The sequence below is a fragment of the Podarcis tiliguerta genome, assembly GCF_965153285.1.
Source record: "Podarcis tiliguerta genome assembly, chromosome: 9".
NCBI classification, from domain to species: Eukaryota; Metazoa; Chordata; class Lepidosauria; order Squamata; family Lacertidae; genus Podarcis; species Podarcis tiliguerta.
In genome coordinates, this window is record NC_139542.1 from 34230110 (window position 1) to 34250505 (window position 20396).

At 42.5% G+C, this 20396-nt stretch overlaps 1 protein-coding gene across 4 annotated transcripts in view; it reads right to left on the reverse strand.

Moving 5' to 3' along the window:
* Positions 1-1394: 1394 nt before the first annotated feature.
* Positions 1395-20396, reverse strand: part of ELF2 (E74 like ETS transcription factor 2) — a 40303-nt gene continuing 21301 nt past the window's right edge. Inside the window, exons 1-7 of one of the 4 annotated variants that reach the window (XM_083457360.1) lie at positions 17476-17793; positions 9005-9118; positions 7728-7901; positions 7252-7341; positions 4596-4788; positions 3797-4135; positions 1395-3108 (exon numbers count right to left, since the gene is read on the reverse strand). In XM_083457360.1, coding sequence (XP_083313486.1) covers positions 2481-3108; positions 3797-4135; positions 4596-4788; positions 7252-7341; positions 7728-7901; positions 9005-9118; positions 17476-17533 — 1596 coding nt within the window. In that variant the 5' untranslated portion in view covers positions 17534-17793 and the 3' untranslated portion in view covers positions 1395-2480. Of the gene's footprint in view, positions 3109-3796; positions 4136-4595; positions 4789-7251; positions 7342-7727; positions 7902-9004; positions 9119-16415; positions 16512-16969; positions 17330-17475; positions 17794-20396 lie in introns of those variants that run through there. The other 3 variants (XM_083457362.1, XM_083457361.1, XM_083457359.1) reach the window with 3 other exon arrangements.

A 20396-nucleotide genomic window follows, 5' to 3' on the forward strand; every position in this document is an offset into this window, starting at 1 on the left:
TCTTAAAAGTGGCCAGTTTGACTGGAAACGGGGAAGGAACCAAATTGCAGGCGATTGGGCTCTGCCTTTCCCTCTGCTACGGCTTGCTGAAATAGTCACTATTAGCCCTGTTATTCGCCCCCTTCCCTCACTTACATTGGGAATGGCACCAGTGCTTGTAGAAAGCCTTGCACCAAAGCTGATGCAGTGCAAGGCGGGTTTCGTACATACATCCACAAAAAGTTGCAAAATATTGTTAGATTGGCTTTTTGTTTTCTCATATAGCGCTCCCAGCATACATACATATTCCTTATGCCAGAAGGGCAGCTGCTGGATTCGGCACATTTAGAAAGGGAGATGGCAAGTAGCATGTCCAAGAAGTAGGGTGTGATCTACGATCCAGTATAAAAACTGGCAGTAATCTACCACCCAGGGATGGGTGCAGGGTGGGCGGGCGATGCCGATCCTGCCTCCCTACACCACCACCACCCCAGTCAAAGAGAGCCACTCAGGCGATCCTGATGCCGATCCGGTCTTCTCCCCCTGCCTCCCTCCACCCCTGCACAGGCGATGCTGTTGCTGGTCCTGATCCCGCCTTCCCTCATCAGAGACCCGGCTCCTTCTACGCCCCCCCCCCAGCACATCTCTCCTCAAACCGGCTGGGCTGTAGAGCTCTTTCATGCCCGCTTTGGAGTCCTTGTCTTTCTGGCTGTTGAGGAGCACCCTGTGCTCTGGCTGCCTTGGGCCCGCAATCGACCCAGATCAAGCCCGTGATTGACTGATTGATCAGGATCGATGGGTTGGACATGTCTGCTATAGTACATAGGTACTTTCAACAAAAATACATTGCGCTCCCAAAATGATTTCCCTTCACAGGTTATAACGAATGCTGCTTGTGTGGTCAAGTGTTGCTGGAAAAACACACAGAAGAATGGGAAACACCAGAAACCTCCTCAAATGGTCCTTGGTATCTTGAAATAGTTGTCTCTTACGTTTAAAATTATTAAAATTATTCTGCAGCAGTTTTCCACTGATGCCTCCTGCTCACGTTATGAACTGGGTATTACGGCTGTACTGATTCTGTTCCAGTCTGCCGCCAACCACCCAATTTTCTTCCCTCCTTTCACAGTTAGCGGTAAATGTTTTGGGCTAACTGCTCCCTCCACCACCACATTATCCCATCTAATATGAAACCAAGCCAGTAAACACACAGGCCACAATTCACACATCAGAAGCAAGACACTGTGGAACCTGTTATCTCTTGCTACATTTTTCATAGCACAATAAGCTAAGCTACTCCACTGCTTGACACTTCAAATTATGAATTTATAGTTTCAGAATAATGGAAGAATGAAACTGCTGTACTGTGTTATCTGCATGAACACCAGAGACTTTTTAAAAAAGAGAGACTAAACTTAAATTTCATGTTTGTATTTCAGTAAAACCTACTTGAATACACTTTGAAACAAGAGTACAACAAAATAGAATATACTTTAAATGTTGAATATACAAACTATTATAGTTCATTCTGAACACTGGTACTTCCCTCTAACTTTAACTAAAAAAAATGTACAGGCTCTTTTAACTACCTGACAAGAGTTCATGCCAAGCGTGACCTTTCAAGTGACAGAGTAGAAGCTGAAATTGAAATGTATGCACAGATGTCGAGGCTAAGTGGGTGACCCAGGCCTGGGGCAGCAAAAGGCCACCACAACCCTATGGCCACTTTGTCCACAATTAAGAAACTGACAGACTTAACTACCATACAAAATATGTTACATGTAATCCTATAACAATACTGTGCTAGGTATAAGATCTTTAAAAAATTGTTTTAATAAAAAATGCTTTACACAAACAAGCCATTAGCTTATTTCAAGAAAGAGAACTGAAAATCAGTCTAAGGCTTTCGTTTTAAATCTGCTTAAGCTGTATGATACAAAAATCCCTCTAGATCTTCGTCTTCTTTTAGAAGCTTTTTAATCCTCTCCTTTAATTCACATTCTAAAATACCTAGTAGCAGAGTTATTCACATAGCACCAGTTGAATTCTGTGAAGACACAGTAATAATTGCTGGTATGCACATTAGAATGCATCAGATTTGTCATGTAACAGTGAGACTCTTTCCCGCCGCCCTGCCCAGAGACATAAACCAGGAACCCTTCACAGAACCAGCTTAGTGTTCCATGCCTTAGTGTAACTTGATAATGCAGTGAGCCTCGAGCCCCACTCGACCCCTGAATTTTTCCTTATCAGCTTAGCAGTTTCCCACTTTGCAAGAGGCAATTGTGTCAGCGTGAGGATGTGGTTCAATTCCCACTGAAACATGGGACATCAATTCATTTCCAGTAAGTTTCAAACGTATGCATAACTATTAACAATTTTTAAAATCAGTTTTGTTTTGTTAACTTCTTGATTGTGTCCATTTCCCTGCCTCCCTAAATATGTCAGTTTACTTAATTCCACAATGGTCTATGTAATTCATGTCCATAGCTGCCTTTTCTTCATTTCTCGCATGTTACCATCCCCTCCGTTTTCACAGTTACAGGGAGGGCAATAGCCGATGGCGTACTGACCACAACCACATGCGTAACCGTCTTGGTTCCATCTGCAGGCTTTTCTTCCTGAACAAGCTGCAGCGTCTTAACCTCCCGCTCCTGCTTCAAAGCCATTGCTTCAGATTTGACCTCTGGACCTTTTATGACTGCGCTAATAACTCTGGAAGAGGTATGGCTACCTGCCTGCTGGGCCGGCATAGATAGTCTCATCACGGGTGTCCCATGGGCTATGGACACAGGAGTAAGTGCTCTCACGGCTAGTGGCGTTCCAACTATGTTAATGCTTCCTGTCCCGGGCAAACCAGTTTTTGTTTGCAACTGGCACTGCGCGAGCTGCGTAGCAGGGATGGTAATGATTTTCGTAGGCTGCATTGTGATTTTCTCTCCATTTTCAGCAGATGCTGGCATCACTGTAGGGATTGTCTGGATTACGACCTTTGGGGTTGCTGCTGTGGTTGGGCTTGTGCTGGTAATCAACGGTGACCCTGCATTTACTGACTGCACTGCAACAGTCGATATTTTCTGTCCCAGAGACGTCATTACAACAGGCACTTGCATGGCCACACGAACAGTTCTGTCAAATGGATGAGGACAAAGCATTGCATTAAGATCAAGCAAGACGCATGGACAAATCTGCTAAATAAACTACTTGCCACAAATCTAGGCCTGTTTGCATATATACAGTGGTACCTCGGGTTAAGTACTTAATTCATTCCGGAGGTCCGTTCTTAACCTGAAACTGTTCTTAACCTGAAGCACCACTTTAGCTAATGGGGCCTCCTGCTGCCGCCGCCGCACAATTTCTGTTCTCATCCTGAACCAAAGTTCTTAACCTGAAGCACTATTTCTGGGTTAGCGGAGTCTGTAACCTGAAGCATATGTAACCTGAGGTACCACTGTACAAAGAAAAATGTTGTTATACCTATAAATAAGAATTGAAAATTCCCCAGGCCAAATTTCATGCTTAAAATGTGAAGGCTGCTTGTGTTTCTACTCATTCTACTGCTTGAGATCCACAAGAGAAATACCAAAAAGGTTTGTTTTAAACTGTAGGACTAGACTAGACTAACAGTTCACCTTTAACAGATCCCGTTTCAAACTCCTGTGTTTGAGTAATCTGTATTATGGATGTTGTACTGAGACCATCTGTCTATCTGTATTCAAACTGATAATGTTTCCAGAAAGACAGGTACAATGTCAATGGCACTGTACTAATTCCTCAAGCTTTGGCCTCACCAACAGGCAAATCATGCAGCACTAACCTGGGAGCGGTTGTTGCTGGAACGGTGGTTGTGGAACAAGATGTCATTTCATGCCCAGGTGAGGAGATATTCACCACTCTGGTAATGGGCTTCTCTGCTCTTGTGCAGTTCAACTGAGAAGCGTTTTTTCCCGCACGAGCAGAGGCTGCTGCTTTCAACAGGTTTTCTGCAGAAAGTGACACTCGCTCCAATGACTTCTCATCGGTGGCGATTGATAAATCTTCACTGCCACATTCACTTTTGTCATCAATAACCACAATGTTTTTGGGCATTTCCTTGAACTGATATACAAGTCTTTGTCCTTCAACTTTTGCCAGAATTCCTCTTTGATAGTAGTATCTGAAGGGAAGGGAAGTACAAGAAAGGTTTATATGACGTTCCTATGAAGCACCTTTTAAGTTTATAACCATCAAGAAACCCTTGTTGGGATGACCTTGTTTTCCCCATCATAAATTAGCTATCTTTTTGTAATCAGCTTTGAGGTGGGGATTGTTAAAAAAACACTATCAAGCGGTATATATATTTTAAAAATAAATAAATACCCCTACATATGGGATAATAAAAAGCATGCAAGGTAAAAAACAGAACATTGTTTTAATAGTTAATGCTGTTGCCACAAAGAATAAAAAAAAACTAAAAACAAACTGGCTTAAACAGCGAAATGCCATTTTATCAAATAAAATTCTCAAAAAAAAAGCCTGAAGTAAAGTTTCAAATCAGCTATAACACAGTGATTTGTTTAAAACAAAAAACTTCAACATTCTTCATCCCCACCCACCCCCATTTTCTTTATTTTTACCTCAGAGCCCTTCCCATTGTTTCGTAGTTCATATCAGGCTTGTTTTTGTGTTTTCCCCATAGTTTGGAGACTGCTTTAGAATCTACAAGCTTAAATATGCCCTTCTCCCGCTGAGTCCACTTGATATATCGAGGACAAGTATTTTTGTCCTGAAGAAGGTCTAGAAGGAATTCCCACAAGTAGGTTGTATTTCCTATGATAAAAATATAAATAACAGGCAATTAATCTCTTTAAAGATCTCTAAAACTGAAGAAGAGCATTATATTCTTACACAACTAGTTATTACATTGGCCTATGGTATGTGAGCACTTGTTTTTGAAACTTGTAGAATGGGTTCAGCCCATATGTAAGGAGGACAGCTGTGGAAGCACAATTAAACTAAATTCTGGTAGAAAAGAAAGTAAAGAGTGGGGTTGGTTGCCAAAAATGTCCACATGATGCTAAATCAAGTTCTTTGCAGACACTAGTGCCTCTTCCCTCCTGTCTGTGGTTTTTAGTACTGGAACTTCTGAGCTTCCGGGCATTTATTTTTTCAAAGGGTCTCAAACAAACTCTGTTCCTCCCCCAATAGCCAATCCTATCGATCTTATCAGGAGTTTTTGGTGATAATGAAGCAGGATTACTGGCAATGGTGTGTTCGTCAAGAACAAACTAATCTGGCTCAGCTCTAAAATATTTCTTAAAGGATTTTTATTAGAAAGCCTGAAGAATATAGTTTATCACCAGTATATCTTTTTTCTGAAATCAATATATAATTCACTCTTCTTCTAATTTTTGTTAAACTTCCAGCTCTAACTTGTTTTACATCTTCCAACTTTAACCAAGACTTCTAAGCAGCAGGAAGTTGTCAAGGAAAGATAAATATTAAGATAACCAATTACCACCTTGAAGTTCTAGACATTCTACATACTTACTAGAAAAAATATTTCAAACAACTATACACTTGAATTTTACATAAATTTCTCTTTTAAGTTCCTAAAATATCAGAATTCAGAGTTCCTGTGTAGCTGCCGATTATTTTGTGGAAGAGTATCCCTGTTGAGATACAACCAGTGCTCACGCTTTGTACTTTCCAGAAACAATTTTTGTTCAGACAAGTTTTTCTAGCTGGAAGCAAGTTTCTGCCTTGCATATTAAGTCTGTATTGTTTTTAAATCTAGTTAGTTAGTTGTTTGTGTTTATGGCATAGTTGTAAATCACTTTGAGATGCATGTGAATAAGAACATCATCTTTTTACTGGAAGTTCAGTAGGGGGCAATCTACCACTAGAGTCCGTCTCTGAATACACAAGAGTTCTGCTTCCATGAGCTGAACATATTGTGCAAGGTCACCTCAAATAAACTGAGGGCATGCACACATATTATATACTTTTACACACACTACTAGGGAGATGGTAGCAAAATGTGATTTCAGAACCACTTAGGTTCAACTAACAAAGAAAAGTTGTTTGTGAATTTCTGAATGTTCATTCTGGTCCACACTCACTCTTACTCCCTCATACCGCTCCAGCATTAAGAGGATATTCAAAACACGACAAAATTAACTTCATCTGGGCATTGAGAATCACCAAGTAGCAACTCAAGCAACCTTACAGAGGAAAATAATCAGGCATTAGCTAAAGGGAGCAACGACAAGTCATCACGTGAGATTAACACACCATCACAGATCAACATTAATATCACATTATAAAATGTTATTCCATCCCTAAAAAAGTTTTTTAAAAACCACCACCACCACCTTTGGCCAGTGGCAAGAAAGCTGTAGCCACCCATATGTCGCTGAACAGCTCTTGGGCTTGGGTTGCTATTATTGATACTAAATTTTTGTATCTTTATTTTAGCTCTTATGATTTATGTGGAAATTGTTCGATATGGTTGTGTACTTTTCAATGTTTTACTTATTGTTTGACCTAATGGTCAGGGGTCCCTTTACCTACTTATTGTTTATGACTGATTTGTTATGTTTGCAATTATGTAATTTTTAAATGCCTCGAGCGTGGCTTTAACTTTGGGAAGGCAGCATACAAATAAAATGACTGATTGAGATAACTCTCATCAGTCCCAGCCAGCGTGGTCAATGCTCAAAGATGATGGGGTGACTGGACCACAAGTCCTCCCACTTGCTCAGCGTCAGGCTTCTGGAATATCACTCTCGTTTTTAGCAGCACAAAAAAGAAGCAGGCCACAACAGAACGGTATCTTATAAGAATAGCAGTCCTGTGCCTTGCAAATATCTGAAGAAACTCTCCCAAACTTAAGACAGGACTACCTCAGTCGTCTGCTGAGAACTTTTAAGCCACATATTTTCCCTAGGCACAGCTATTCAGCCCACTATGACTGAACAGGAACACAAATACTCTGCATGTCTCTAGCTGCAGTGGCAAATCTGAAGTGAGCAGCACACCTTCCAGCATGTTTGAATGAGTGTATGTTCAGTTCTTACTTATAGAAGGTACCTGGTGCACCAGAAATCTAGCAGCAAATAAACAGTTTCAAGAGCTTGCATGAGACACATCCACACATTTACATTCAAAAGAAAGGTTGCAACCATTCTTAATAGAGAATTAAGGTATTGTTGCTACATAATCAAATCACTGAAAATATTAATACACAAATAAAACAAACAATATATTTATTTATTTTAAAAATTAAATTACCTTTGCCTTCTCTTGGCTTCTTCTTTATACTCAGGTCTGGAGACGCACTGGAAATGGCTGGTGGCACTTGGGTTTTTGGCTTACGGCCAGCTGCAAAAACAGTTGGAAAGACTGAAATATGCACAGAGAAATGTTTCCCAGCTTGAGTCCTCTCACAGCTTAGGTTTTCATTCAAATCTAAATAATGGGCCATTATCTGGCGCTACACTGAGATGCTGGCAACATGTCTCACAAATCATAATTTTATCTGATGTTGAGTTAAGCAGAATCTCCGTCACACTTACATGTTCTAAAAGAATTCCAACAATTAAACTAACATGATAATCATTCCCCTTGTGTAAATGAATTATATGACAATGATCCATCCATGAACATAAATGTTATTTCTATGGCATAAACCCCTTCCACAAAATTTCTAAGACTTTTATAGATCTGTTGCGAGGCTGGATGAGATCAATTACGTACTACATATGTACCTTTCTTTTTCTTCATTGGCTCATGGATCTCTGGAGATGTTGGAATAGGAGATGTATCCATTGGTTCAGACTCCTCAGTTGATACCTCCACTACTGTTTCTGTAATGACATCTGGCCTCATAGCAGCATGAATGAACTCTGGAGTTGACACACAAGGTGGGACAAAAACTTCCACTAAAGAAAGCAAATAAATAAATAAGATTAGGCTTTGGCTTAAATCCAACAAAGAAACTGCCTTATCATTTGAAGAACAAAAACAAACTAGTTTCCCACATGTATCACAATACAGGATAAGATATAATACAGTAAGTAACAGAACTGGAGGGGTTTTTTCTTTTCTTTTTAGGTATTACCAAACACTTGCTTCCCAGAAATGTTCGTTTATAAGAAATGTTCATATAAATTCAACTTTTGAAATGACTGAACCCTGTACTTTTCTACATTGTTTCCATTATACTTTGCATATGATTTGTAAATTGAGAAAAAGCAAGTAGTTGATTTTCTTTTCAGAATGAAAACCAGTTTATGATTACATGGGTCAGGTCTCAGTCTCAAATAACCATTGTAAAGTACAATTCTTTAATAAGTCATTTCCCATCTTTTTTGAGTTTTGTCATGTGAATATGAAATTACAGATCCACAGAAAATGTTGCAGTATGACAGGCCAGAGGACAATTATAATATTTCCAATGTCCAAATTCAATTTAAACTTGCCTGTTCAAAAATCTCTTCAGTAAATGAAAGAAACCCAAAACACCTGAAAACATGCTATTCCACCACCACCATCAACCTCAACAGGTTTTATGGACCGATTGATTAGTCTGGGGGGACAATTTTAATACCCTGTCATTCTATGCAACCAAATTAAATTTACAAATAATCATCACAATAAAACCATGAGTACTAGTTAGCCATACAGTACAAATCACTAAGATAGTTTGGAAGTGACCTACATGCCTTTCCTTCCCAGTATTGGAAAGTACTGTACCTGGATCAGGCTCAGAGTGGTGGCTGCTTCAAATAGATTAAAGTAATTATTTATATAGAGAAGCACTTTTGTGTAGGGATTGCACAACACTGCTGTCAACACATGCAATATGTAACTTGTAGACCAGTCCTTAAGAGTATTAAAAGCTAATGAATATATCCTTCAGGGGAGCAGACAGCTCTTGGCCCTGAAAGAAGCATACTCGCAAGTTAAACCTCAGGTGCAGCTAATACAAATTAAGCCACCGTTTCAAAGAGGGCAAAAGATTGATTTGTTATCATTGACATACCTGGAGTTCTAGCATCTCTTAAGCAGGTTGGAGATTCCATATGAAGCAAGGCCTCTGCTGCTTCAATTGTCTTATCCGAACAGTGCACATTGCTGCCATGTACAGATGCTTCCACTGTGCAAAAAAACAACAACAATCCATCACACAAGTAGATTTGGTTCATTGCTTTTTCTTTTCTGGCCTTAAGATTTGTTGAAACCTTACAGTCCTATCAATAGGAGCTTGGGCACGAGTTACAGTTGTGCCTTTCAATCTGGCTAGTAAACCATCTGCATTAAGACTGAAGACCTTTGCATTCTCACCAATTCACTTGTGTGTTCGTTCAACTAAGGTATTGATAGTCAAAATATTAACAAGAAATCAGCACTTTGTGAAAGTTAGGACCATAATGGTGAGGAAAGATAAGAATCTGTCCCACTGCATCAAAAAGGTTCCCCAGCCCTGAGAATTCAATCAGCTGGCATCAGTACTAGTTACAGCTTCATCTAACATCAACTCCAGAGAAAGCTTTTTTCTTTTCTGTGCAGCCAATTATTAACTCCTATACAGGGGGTTACCAGCATTTGAGGACCCTAAGCCCATTTGAAAATCTGAAAAATTATCATGGCACACAACTACAAAATGGTTCATAGTGTGATTGCCACCAACTTGGGTGGCTTTAAAAGAGGATTAGACAATGTCATGAAGGATGGGTCCATCAATGGCTATGAGACATGGTGATAGTTGTGTTCCACCTCCACATCTGAGGCAATACCAGTTGCTAGGAATCACATGTGAGCAGAGCTCAGGTCCTGCTTCTGGGCTTCCCATGGAAATCTGGCTGGCTGTGAAAACAGAGTGCTGGGCTAGATGGGCCTTTGGCCTGATCCAGCACAGCTTTTCTTATGTTCACCTCCTTCCCTTCCTCTGGATGCCTCTTGGCCCTTGTGTGGCTCAGAGGCATTCTAGGGCAATGAAGGGAAGAGGCTGGAGTGGCTGGAGGTCTGGGCTAGTCCAAAGGAGACTGTGGGCTCTCCTTCCTTGGATGCTTTTAAGCAGAGGTTTGATGGCCATCTGTCATGGATGCTTTAGCTGAGATTCCAGCATTGCGGGGATTTGGACTAGATGACCCTTGGGGTCCCTTCCAACTCTACAATTCTATGATTCTATGCTTCTAAGTGCAAAAGAAGCGGGGGGTGAGAACACCACTACATTGCTACTTTGCATACTAGTTCTACTTCCCAGCAAAGTCTGGTCAAGTATTATTATTATTTGTTGTTGTTGCTAAATCTATATCCCACCTTCCCACTAGCTGGTCCTCCAGGATTGTGCTTCATACATGATATGCTTCTTATTTTTTTCCATAAAGGGCAAGAAAAGAATGATTGATGACATGAGTTTGGTATTTCTCATTCAAATTGATATTGCAACCTTATAAATTCTGCAATAAAAGAAGCCTTCAAGTGATTGCATAGACGTATGTAATAGGATCTTGCCCAGAAAACACAACAGGGGGAAATGCTAGATTTTTAAGTAGTGATTGTGATTTTATAAAAAGGCATTTTCTCTTTTCCCCATGAAGATTTTATAAACCAGCAATACTTAGCCACCTGTTGAGTATCATCCACACATATTAAGGTATACACACACACTCTCTCTCTCCAGTTGCTTTTTCCATTTATGGAAATCTACTCAAAGCTAAACCATTCCAGCTCCGCTGCCAGCGTCTAATCTATCTTTAGAATAACTACAGTCACCTATCTGCAGTGCCAGTAAGCTAATGAGGATTCAAACCAGGGTTTCTTCACTGTTAAGTTCCTGAAGGCTATCCAGTTACTTCAATATTCAAAATTAAATTAGGGAAGAGGAAGAACATTTTTTTAAAATGCTTCAGTCACCAAGACCCAATTCGCACATATGGGTGGCTGCTTGACATTGCAAAAATAGCAACAACCTTTTTTTTCAAAAGAGCTCACCACATGACCCAGCAGCCACTAATAAGGAAAGCTGGCTGTGTGAATCAGGCCGTAGCACTACCAACAGGAAAGGCTTGGAAAAACACATAACAATAATAAGGGGGGGTTGGGGGGCAGGAATACATGTCTAAGTCATCAGATAAATGCCACAGCCTGACTGTGGCACCTGAAAACGTAACTCCAGCACAGCTATTAAGCTTGCTGGTAGCAAAGGACATGGCACTGCTTGAGTCCCCATCTTTAAAACCAGACGCTTGCAAAGGTTATAAAGTACTTTTGTAAGTACCAGAGTAATTATTACTGAATTACCCTGTGCACCCAGAGCTAATTATCAAGAAATGGGAAAGCAAAAGATCTCTCAAGTACAGTGCCCTTAGTCCCAGACAAAGACATCCATTAGCCTGTACTCTGCAATGCTCCATAGAACCTGCCATTTCTGCTGTAGAGTTTGGGAATGAGATAGGGCTTTAGGCACATGCTATGGGTTACTTCTCAGATACTGCACTAAGAAAGAGGTTCACCTTCAGATTGCTTTTAGACTTTCTCTAAGAAGCTGCTATTACTAAATGCAAGATAGCATACAAAGGAATAAACTGCAATTAACTGTAAAATATGTGGAAATCAACCAACCTTGAAGTTAATTGCCATCAAATTTAGCACATGAACAATTCCATTCCCTCCCGCTCCTTTCTAAAGCATCTTCAAGAAGAGAGAACAGGAAGACTTAACATTATAAAACATTCAAAAATAAACTATAGGACAAATTCTCCAATATACACATCCTCAAACTATACTGACCCAGGCAGTTTGAAGCACTGGCAAACAATTTGTGTAAAAATTGAAAATCAGGTGTAGTACACCCAACCACAATAAAAACAGACAAACTGCACCAACAAAGCCAAATTCTGCACACAATCTGGAAACTTGCAGAAATTTATCTGCAGAATATAATAGAGTGAGAAGAGTGACAGCATAGACTGGAAGTTGTGGAAAGGGAACATAACACCTCTGTGCTCTTTCTCATAACAAGGGAGAGCTACTCAAAAGCCTATTTCTGGGGTCTAATACTTAAGCAGAATTTCATGGGTATGAGCAAGACAAAAAGCACTGGCAAGTGTGGGGAGGGGCTTAATTCACTGATGAGCATATCTTCTCCTGACAGCCACCGGCAGCAGCAAATTCCCCCACTCACCCATCGCATCCTCAACAAAAAAAAAGTGCTGCATCTCTTGGCGTGTTTTAGAAAAGAAAAATAGCGCCCACTCCATCAGAGCTCTGGGAAGCAGCAAGTTTCGCCCCACTCCCCAAATTGTCCAAAATAACCTACCCATTTTGCTCACTAGGTAGCATAAGGCAAGAATACACAACCTGAACAATGAACTTCCTTGTTTACAGCTCAGGCTCTCAGCTCAGGCTACTATCTGACCCTCACTCTTATAGGTTACACCTTAAAGCAAGGGAGGAGAACCTGTGGCCCTCCATATATTGTTACCAACTCCCAGAATGAATATTGTAGTCCAGCAACAATTGGAGAACCAAAAGTGCTCCACCTTCCTATTAAATGTTCTCCAGCAATGAGGTAATTATGAACTAGTGTACTTGTGAAAAGCTAGAGAATACCTCACCTGGCAAGAACATGTTTTATAGAATTAGTAACAGAGTATCACAACTGAAGCAGACATAGAAGAGCTATGAGAATATAGACTTGTTTTCTGAAAACAAAGCCTAAGCTGAGAGAACTTGTTGTTCAAATAATGTTCTTATTTTTTATTTTTAAAAAGGTGGGCATTATTCAGAATGCATCTCCAAGGTCCAAAAAACTTTTTTTAAAAAAAATTAAGTTGACAACTTGCTCTTAGCTTCAACTCAAGTTAAATACCTTTAAGAATTTATTTTTCCAAATCAGTGCAATGTTTCAAATCTCCAATACTTGTTATTTTAGTTGATTTAGTTGAATGAAGCTCTGGGACTTCATTCAAACATGGAATAAATCACAACTGTTAAGAACAACCTGGTCAGCCGCCATCACCCAGCTTCTCAGTGGTGTCCCTCCTCCTCCAACTGTCACTGGAAGAGATTCTGAAGGACCATTTTGCCCAGAGGGGAGTAAAGAAGCAGCAGTTACAGCTTATTCTAATCTAAACAAACAAACATCATTTCCATTTTATTGTAACTTTTGTTTAAAAACTGATGCTTCTTAGTGTAATGCTCTTATGTAAACTGCTTTGAAAGACGTACCTGAAAAGTGGTATGTGACTACCATAAATAAATAAAAATCCTACCAAATGCAGTTTTTTATGCAATTAAGTCACTTGATAGGCTGTGGTCTACTGCTCATCCACCCACCACACCCCGCCTTTGGATCACTCCTGGTACAGTCATCAATCATTCTTGCTGCCAGCCAGTAGTATTATACCATACTCTCCAATGATTAATGTGCAAAACACACATCTGCACAGCATCACTGTGATATAATCAAACTGATGTCCATAAATATTCCAAGTGTTCCACCGGTGCCACATATGTCCAGATATGGTGGTAATATTTTTTCATATTTATCTAGAAATGTGGAAAGCTAGACAAAAACATGAAATAACAGTGGAACATTTGAAGAGGAAGAGCAAGGAGGGAGATGCACAGATATTGTTTGCCCAGCTGGACCTGCAGGTGTTATTTCTGACGTAATACAAGTATTCCATAGAAAAGCATAGACCTGTAGTTCCTGTCTTATGATAGCTTTTCCACGTATAGCAAAAATACTCAGATTTTTTAAAATCTACTGCTTTATCTTAAAATTGAGTATGAGTTCATTCTATTAAACCTTTCAGTATTCATAGCATTTTTACTCTTGATTTTGATACCTCAGAGTGCATGCAGTAGTATCACTTTGTTACACTGGCATTCATATCTTCCTGTCATGCCAAAGCAACCTTACTTAGTAGAAACTCAGTATCATGGATGGAATTCAACTAAGTTTTACTCATGAAGCTCATTCATTTCTATGAGTATCACCCAAGGACATATTTGTTGAAACATTCCCCAGGGTTACATGCAATGGGAAATACATCTTCTGACTACATGACTCGATGGCCCTTGTGGTCTCTTCCAACTCTATGATCTTCTAAATCCACAGCAATTACATAAATGGCTAGGAAACCAGGCCTCTACCAGGGCTTTCCATTACACCTGCAAGGGCATTTCAGCAAAGCCACACCTGCTGTACAGAAGGCACCAGTTACTAGCACAGGCAGTGCAACAATTATGTCTACAAATGTTCAACCAACTCCTCTTCCTTCTCCCAACCATAACTTGTCAGGTTGGTAAATATAAAGAGCAACTACTCCTTAATGACAATTAGCCCCATGCTTCAGCTCCATGGATATTGCATTAGGAACTGGGAGACTTGTTCAAATCCTGCTCCCCAGTAGATGGCACCATTCCCTATTCTGAGCTTTAACATCTGTCCAAAGACAATGTTTCTGTACAATTCACAATTTATCTGCATAGGCTCTTGTTACAGTAGTAACTATTTTGCAGCAGGAGGGACTGGAGGCAGGAAGTGACATGGTGGTAACTGAAAACAGAAACGGGCATGTGCAGACTGAAGAATCTCTGCTCTATGGGGTGGCTCATGGTCAAGGGTGCTGCATTGGGAAGTAGGTAACACTAGTTCAATTTCTGCTCCTGGGTGAAGCTATAGTCCAAGTCCCTCACTTGAGCTCCAAACCTGTGAATATGTACTCCCAAGTTATAGGTAACCAGCAGACACACCAGATCAAACTGATCGATTCAGTAAGCAGTGGAGTTAGAGCCCACATCGGAAAAAAGACACAGCACAAATTCTATACAAATCATTCAACAGCCATAAATTTGCTAGGTGGCACAAGAGCATTTGAGTGCAGGCTTGTCCAATTCTTGGCTTTTCCAGGAGCTTGGATTCTGCTATTAAACTACTGCCAGTGTGGTTCTCAACACAAATTTAGTGTGTTCTGGGGTATTTGGGGATAGGCAGCACATAGGTCAGTAATATCTAGTCCATATTACATCATACACCAGGTGCATTTTAAGCTGCGAACGAACTTTAGTGAGATAAAATCTCTTCACTAATATTTATGGCCAGAATTTCAACTTCCTAAGAGACACACATGTTTATAAAGCAGGTAGAACACAATATATTCAACTGACTGCTTTAGAAAGCCATATTAATAAGTTCTAGAGCCCTGAAGCCACTATTTGCCTGATTATTTCAAATATAGAAAATAAAACCCTACCCCACTCCTGGGTCTTTGTTCCCTAGCTTGCTTCCCAACCCCCATCCATAGGCAAGTATCCCTGTACCATTCTATGCAAAGATTCCACCCCCAGGCTACCTTTCTTCTTTCTCATTCTCTCTATTCCCTGCCGCTGCCTCCTCCTCCTCTCTCTCTCCACCTCCCTCCTTCCCTCTCTCTCTTTCCTTCGAAGAGATTGCAGCTCTTTCATTATAACAGCACGCAACTCCTTTATATCTAGATCTAGTGTAAGATTTCTCCAGTCCAAGTAACCAGTCATTTCCATTGTGGAAGATACATCATTCTGTACACTGAATTTTCCCTGCTAGTGTTCAAAATATTTTTAAATGTTCTGTAACATCATAGTAGAAGTAGCTTATCTGCGGCAAAAAGCAAAGTGAAACAGCAGGCAAGTAACTATATAACTCTCTGTAGTAGCAACTGGGTATGCAGAATGAGGATACACTTGGAAACCAAGCCAGGGGGAGGGCATTGAAAAGACCACATCTACCTTTGATTAAAAAAACACCATTTACATGTACAGTATCCTCATGCTACAAAGGAACCACAGCAGCAAACAGCAGTGCACAGACATAAACCCCCAGCCAGCCAGAACAGAAAACTACTTCTACTGAACACCAATGTTGTTGGTGTCCTCAACACTAGCATGCACATTAAATAGGAGACGAACATATCCACACTGCCTCACAGGAAGAGTCTCCTGACTAAATAAGATACACAAAAAGTAGCTGAAGAAGGCAAAGAAAAAACAATGGCCTGTACATCCTTGGAATTCACCTACACTTCACCCTTTTTAATCTCATTCCAATGAAATGGATCCATAAAACAATATAGCTAAAAAAGTATTAATAACCACAGCTTTGAGGTTATTTGGAGGACCATAGTGTTCGAATAATAATTTTTTATGTTGGGATAACAAAACCTTTACACCCAACACTGAAACCTTTACACCCAACACTTGTCCTTCGCACAACAGTATGAAATTCTGTGGTGTTATCGCTAGAAACTCAATTAAAACTTGTGCGAAAAGCAGTGGTTTGTGGAAATGCAGTCACAAAAGCTACTTCGGGGTGGTGCTGAAGCTCTCCCTGTATCATCAACGACGGGTGATTAATTAAGAGGCAAGAACGTTCTGGTCCTAAATGTGCAAAAAATCCCCGTTACCTGTTATCAGATCCAGGAAGATCAGCGCTTCCTGCGCAGGACATTTATGAACGCTGTAAACCCCACTGCGACTCTCCTCTGCTCCTCCCCCCCCTCCGCGCTCACACCAGCCCCGCCCTCGCTTCCGTATTTACAATCCTTCCTCTTCCCTCCAATTCCGTGCTCGCATTGTCAGAGCCAGAAAGCGCTGCCACTCAACCTCTCCCTCGCTGCTACTGGCTTGAAGGAGCCTAGCCCCGCCCATTAAAGACGGTAGCATTCTGATTTCGAACATTCTTGACAGTTGATTGGCCGGCCAGGCCCGTCACTCCCTCCCCCCCACCCCGCGCACAGGGGCTCCTGAGGGAGCTCGGCGCTTCCGCTATGGTGGTTGAAGGGGGGGGGGAGAAAATGAGCTAAATATCCTCGCTGGAGGCGGCACATGCCGTTCGCCCCTGGAACAGCAGCAGCAGTACCGATGCCCCCGTCTCCCCCCGGCCCCGGCTGCTTCCACACCCTTCCCAGCGCAAAGCAAAGTTTAGAGGGCAAGAAGCGCCTCCCCAAAAAATGAGGACCTTGAGCCCGTCGTGGCTCCTGCACCCGCCAGAGGCACCTAGGCGCAAGGAAACAATTGCTGGGGACCGGGAAGGAAAGGCGCTGCAAGGGGAGCCGCCTCTCCCTGCTCGGGAAGCGCGGCGTGGCTTGCTGCTTGGCGGGAGGACAAGCGCAACAATCGCCACACGCTCTTCCTGGTCCCGGGCTGCAAAAAGAAGCGCGGCGGCAGCGCCGCAACAGCAGCGGCCAAAGCACGCCGCCCGCAACCGCTGCCCGCTCGCCCCGGGCGCAGCGCGGTCAGGTTGCTAACGCGCCCAGCACGCCAAGGTGATCACTTCCTGGATTCGCCCTCCTCCTCCATTACTCCGGCGCCAGTGCCGCCCCCGGGAAGAGCGAGCGAGCGGCGTGCGCGCCTCCCACCGCATCACCCGCCCTTCGCTTCTCTCTCCCCCCCCCACCCCCAGCGCCTCCCTTCTCTTCTACCAAGCACCCCACTCCCGCCCCGCCATTTCGCGGCGCCGCTTACCGGCGCGGATGAGCAGGTCGAGCTGGTTCGTGGGCCCCTCATGCAGGGAAGTCGCCATGTTTATGCCGCTGGAGCGAGCGGCGGCGGCGGCGGCTTCGCATTGACCCGCAGGGGCTCCCTGGCGCTTGGCCGCGCGCGCGCGCGGGCCCCCGCGGCTGGTCGGCGCGCGCCTGCGTGCGCGCTCCCGCCCGCCCCGAACGCGTTAAAGAGCCGAGCCAACCCGACGGGCGCCTCGGCCGGATCTATCTCCGCGCGCTCGTTCCCGCGCCCGGCCAGCCAACCACGCAAAAGGTTCCGCTCGGCTTCCTTCCTTCCCTCCCCCCGCGCGTGTAGCGGCAACAACGGCGGCGGCGAAGCAGCAGCGCTTCCTCCTCAAGCGGGGCGCACACGATCCTTCCGCCGCCAGCCTCGCAGACAGGAAGTGCCGGGCGGGCGGGCGCTCGCTCGCTCTCCCTCTCGCCCTCCTCCCTCTTCTGCTCTCCCATTCTACAGCAGGGACAGGAGTCGGTCGCCGCAGTCACGACGAGATGCCGTTCTTCTTGGGTCGGAGGGATCCCACTTCGGTCGGTCCAGCTGGAGGAAGGCAAAATCTCTCGCCTCTTCCGTTATCTTCCATGCAACTAGATGGCAGGGATGCCAACAGAAAGGAGGTGCCCGCGGCTCAAGGCAATCGACGCGGCCTCCAGAACCGCTTTTCGTTCTGCCACTTCTTCGCCAGCCTCCCGCGCGTCCCCCTCCGGGCTGAACGACGCCTCTCTTTCTCCAAGGTGCCGCTTGAGGAATGGAGATAGCGCCCTGTCTTCAATCCGGTGAGAAGAGCAGCCTTGCCTTGGTTCCTGCGGAGTCCCGAAAAGGCCGCCTTAAAAGGAGTTCTGAAATTAGAGGGCAAAGGCACCCGAAGTCTTTTTGGACAACCCAACCGGATTTGCTTGAAATATATTCGGTCCTGTCAACGGAGCAACTGCTGCCCTGATCTCACCCACATTGTGTATTTTTCCTTAAGGTCAAAGTTTCTTCATAAGCTGAGCTGCCAAAGAAGAGGAATGTCATTTCCGCTCCGGCTTCCATTTCAGAGGCCTTGCATAAGTTGTCACACTGCCCTTGATGAATCCCACCTTGACCATTAGGATGCAAGTAGTTGTCTTGCAAATGGCAAACTTCACCGTGATCCAGTTTCAACTAGTAATATGCAGGCAGAAATGGAACTGATTGGCTATCCCACAATTTCTTTTCTTTAAACTATATTCTTACAAGCATGTACTGTACTATAATATAAACGATGTGCCATAAGCATATCACAACCAAATTAGAGGGCAAGCTGTTATAACTAATGGACATTCAATAAACAAAGTCATGGTGAATAACAAGCTGACATTACAAAAACCACTTCTCAAAATTTGGGAACAGTAGACCTCAAGAGCAGATGATAGCTGCGATCCAAATCACACTTATCTGAAAGATACTGAAATCAGTATGACATTTCAGAGAAAACATAGGCTATAAGGTTATATACACACTGCTGCTATCAGTACTGCTGTCTGCTTCTATTTATTAGGATTAAATCAGGGGTGTAAAGGTAAAGGTACCCTTGACCGTTAGGTCCAGTCGCAGACTCTGGGTTTCCGCACTCATCTCGCTCTATAGGCTGAGGGAGCCGCCATTTGTCTGCAGACAGGATGCAATACCCACAGATCTATACCAACAAAAACTGGGAAGATGCTACATTCCCTTGTGGTCCCATCCCATTTGGTTCTACACTTTTAAGTGTTCAGCAACAGGCAGAAGGACTGTTGCGGTTAAACAGCACAAATTTGGTGCTAATGTGGCTTGGTAGAGCTGAGGCCAGAATTGGAGACATGAACTCCAGCTTCCTGAAAATTTTTCAGTCATCAAGATAGAATCCAGTATCTTTATTTTATCGTTTGCAGCCCTGAACCCATCTGAGAGAAAGGGCAGGGTATAGATTTAATAAATAATAAACTAATTCAGTTGCATCAGCACACTCAGGTGTGCTATTCACACATAAAGCTAAGCCAAACTATGTCTTAGTGAGAACATATGCTCTTCCATGGAGGAAGGAGCAGTTACTTTGTCCTCCCTGGTCCTTGTAACTTAGCACAGCATGACAACTAACCTAGGTTTGGGTTAGTGTGTTGTCAAACCCAGGTTTTGTAACTGAAGAAACCTTGGCTACAGCTCCTGATTAAGGAGACAGGGTTAACCACTAGTCTGACTTTGAAGAACACTTTAAGCCAAACCTTGGTTTACCATGGTACAGAAACAAGAGGAGGCAGGGAGAACTGATGCAGCAGTGAGCTCTCTGGGAGCCCCCAAGGATCAAGGGTGCAAACATATGTTTGTAATGCTATTTTAAAAATCTTGACTGTGAAGAAACAAAATTAGCATGAAGAGCAAAATTTCCAGATTAAAGGGTTTAAATCACATATTTCACCAGCAGTCCAAAAAATAACTTTAAAGATTCTTTAGAGTATGATCCTGATAAACATAATACAGTAAACTGTCCACTACTACAAGGTTTGATTTGATGTTGCAGATGGCAACTAATTATTTACATCAGCCATAAAATATTGTTATTTTTAAACAGGAAGTTGAAAAATCCAGAGGAAGATATTTGAAATTTGTGTTTATGTAAGTGGCAAACAAATGAAAGTCTGAAGTAGTTATAAGATTAGCTTTCCATAATAGTGGTATAAGTAGTAATCTGAAAAAGAAAGAAGTTTCTTTTAGAATATACAAGTTAACACTTTTTACTAAAAGGGATTAAGGGCTTTTCTAGAGCTATACCACCCCTGATTTAAAAATGCATTATTCACTTATGTATAATATTACCAAAAAGCTATACATACCAACACTCTTCTGGATCAATTTTATTCCCCCATCATGAGGTAACTAAAGGAGGT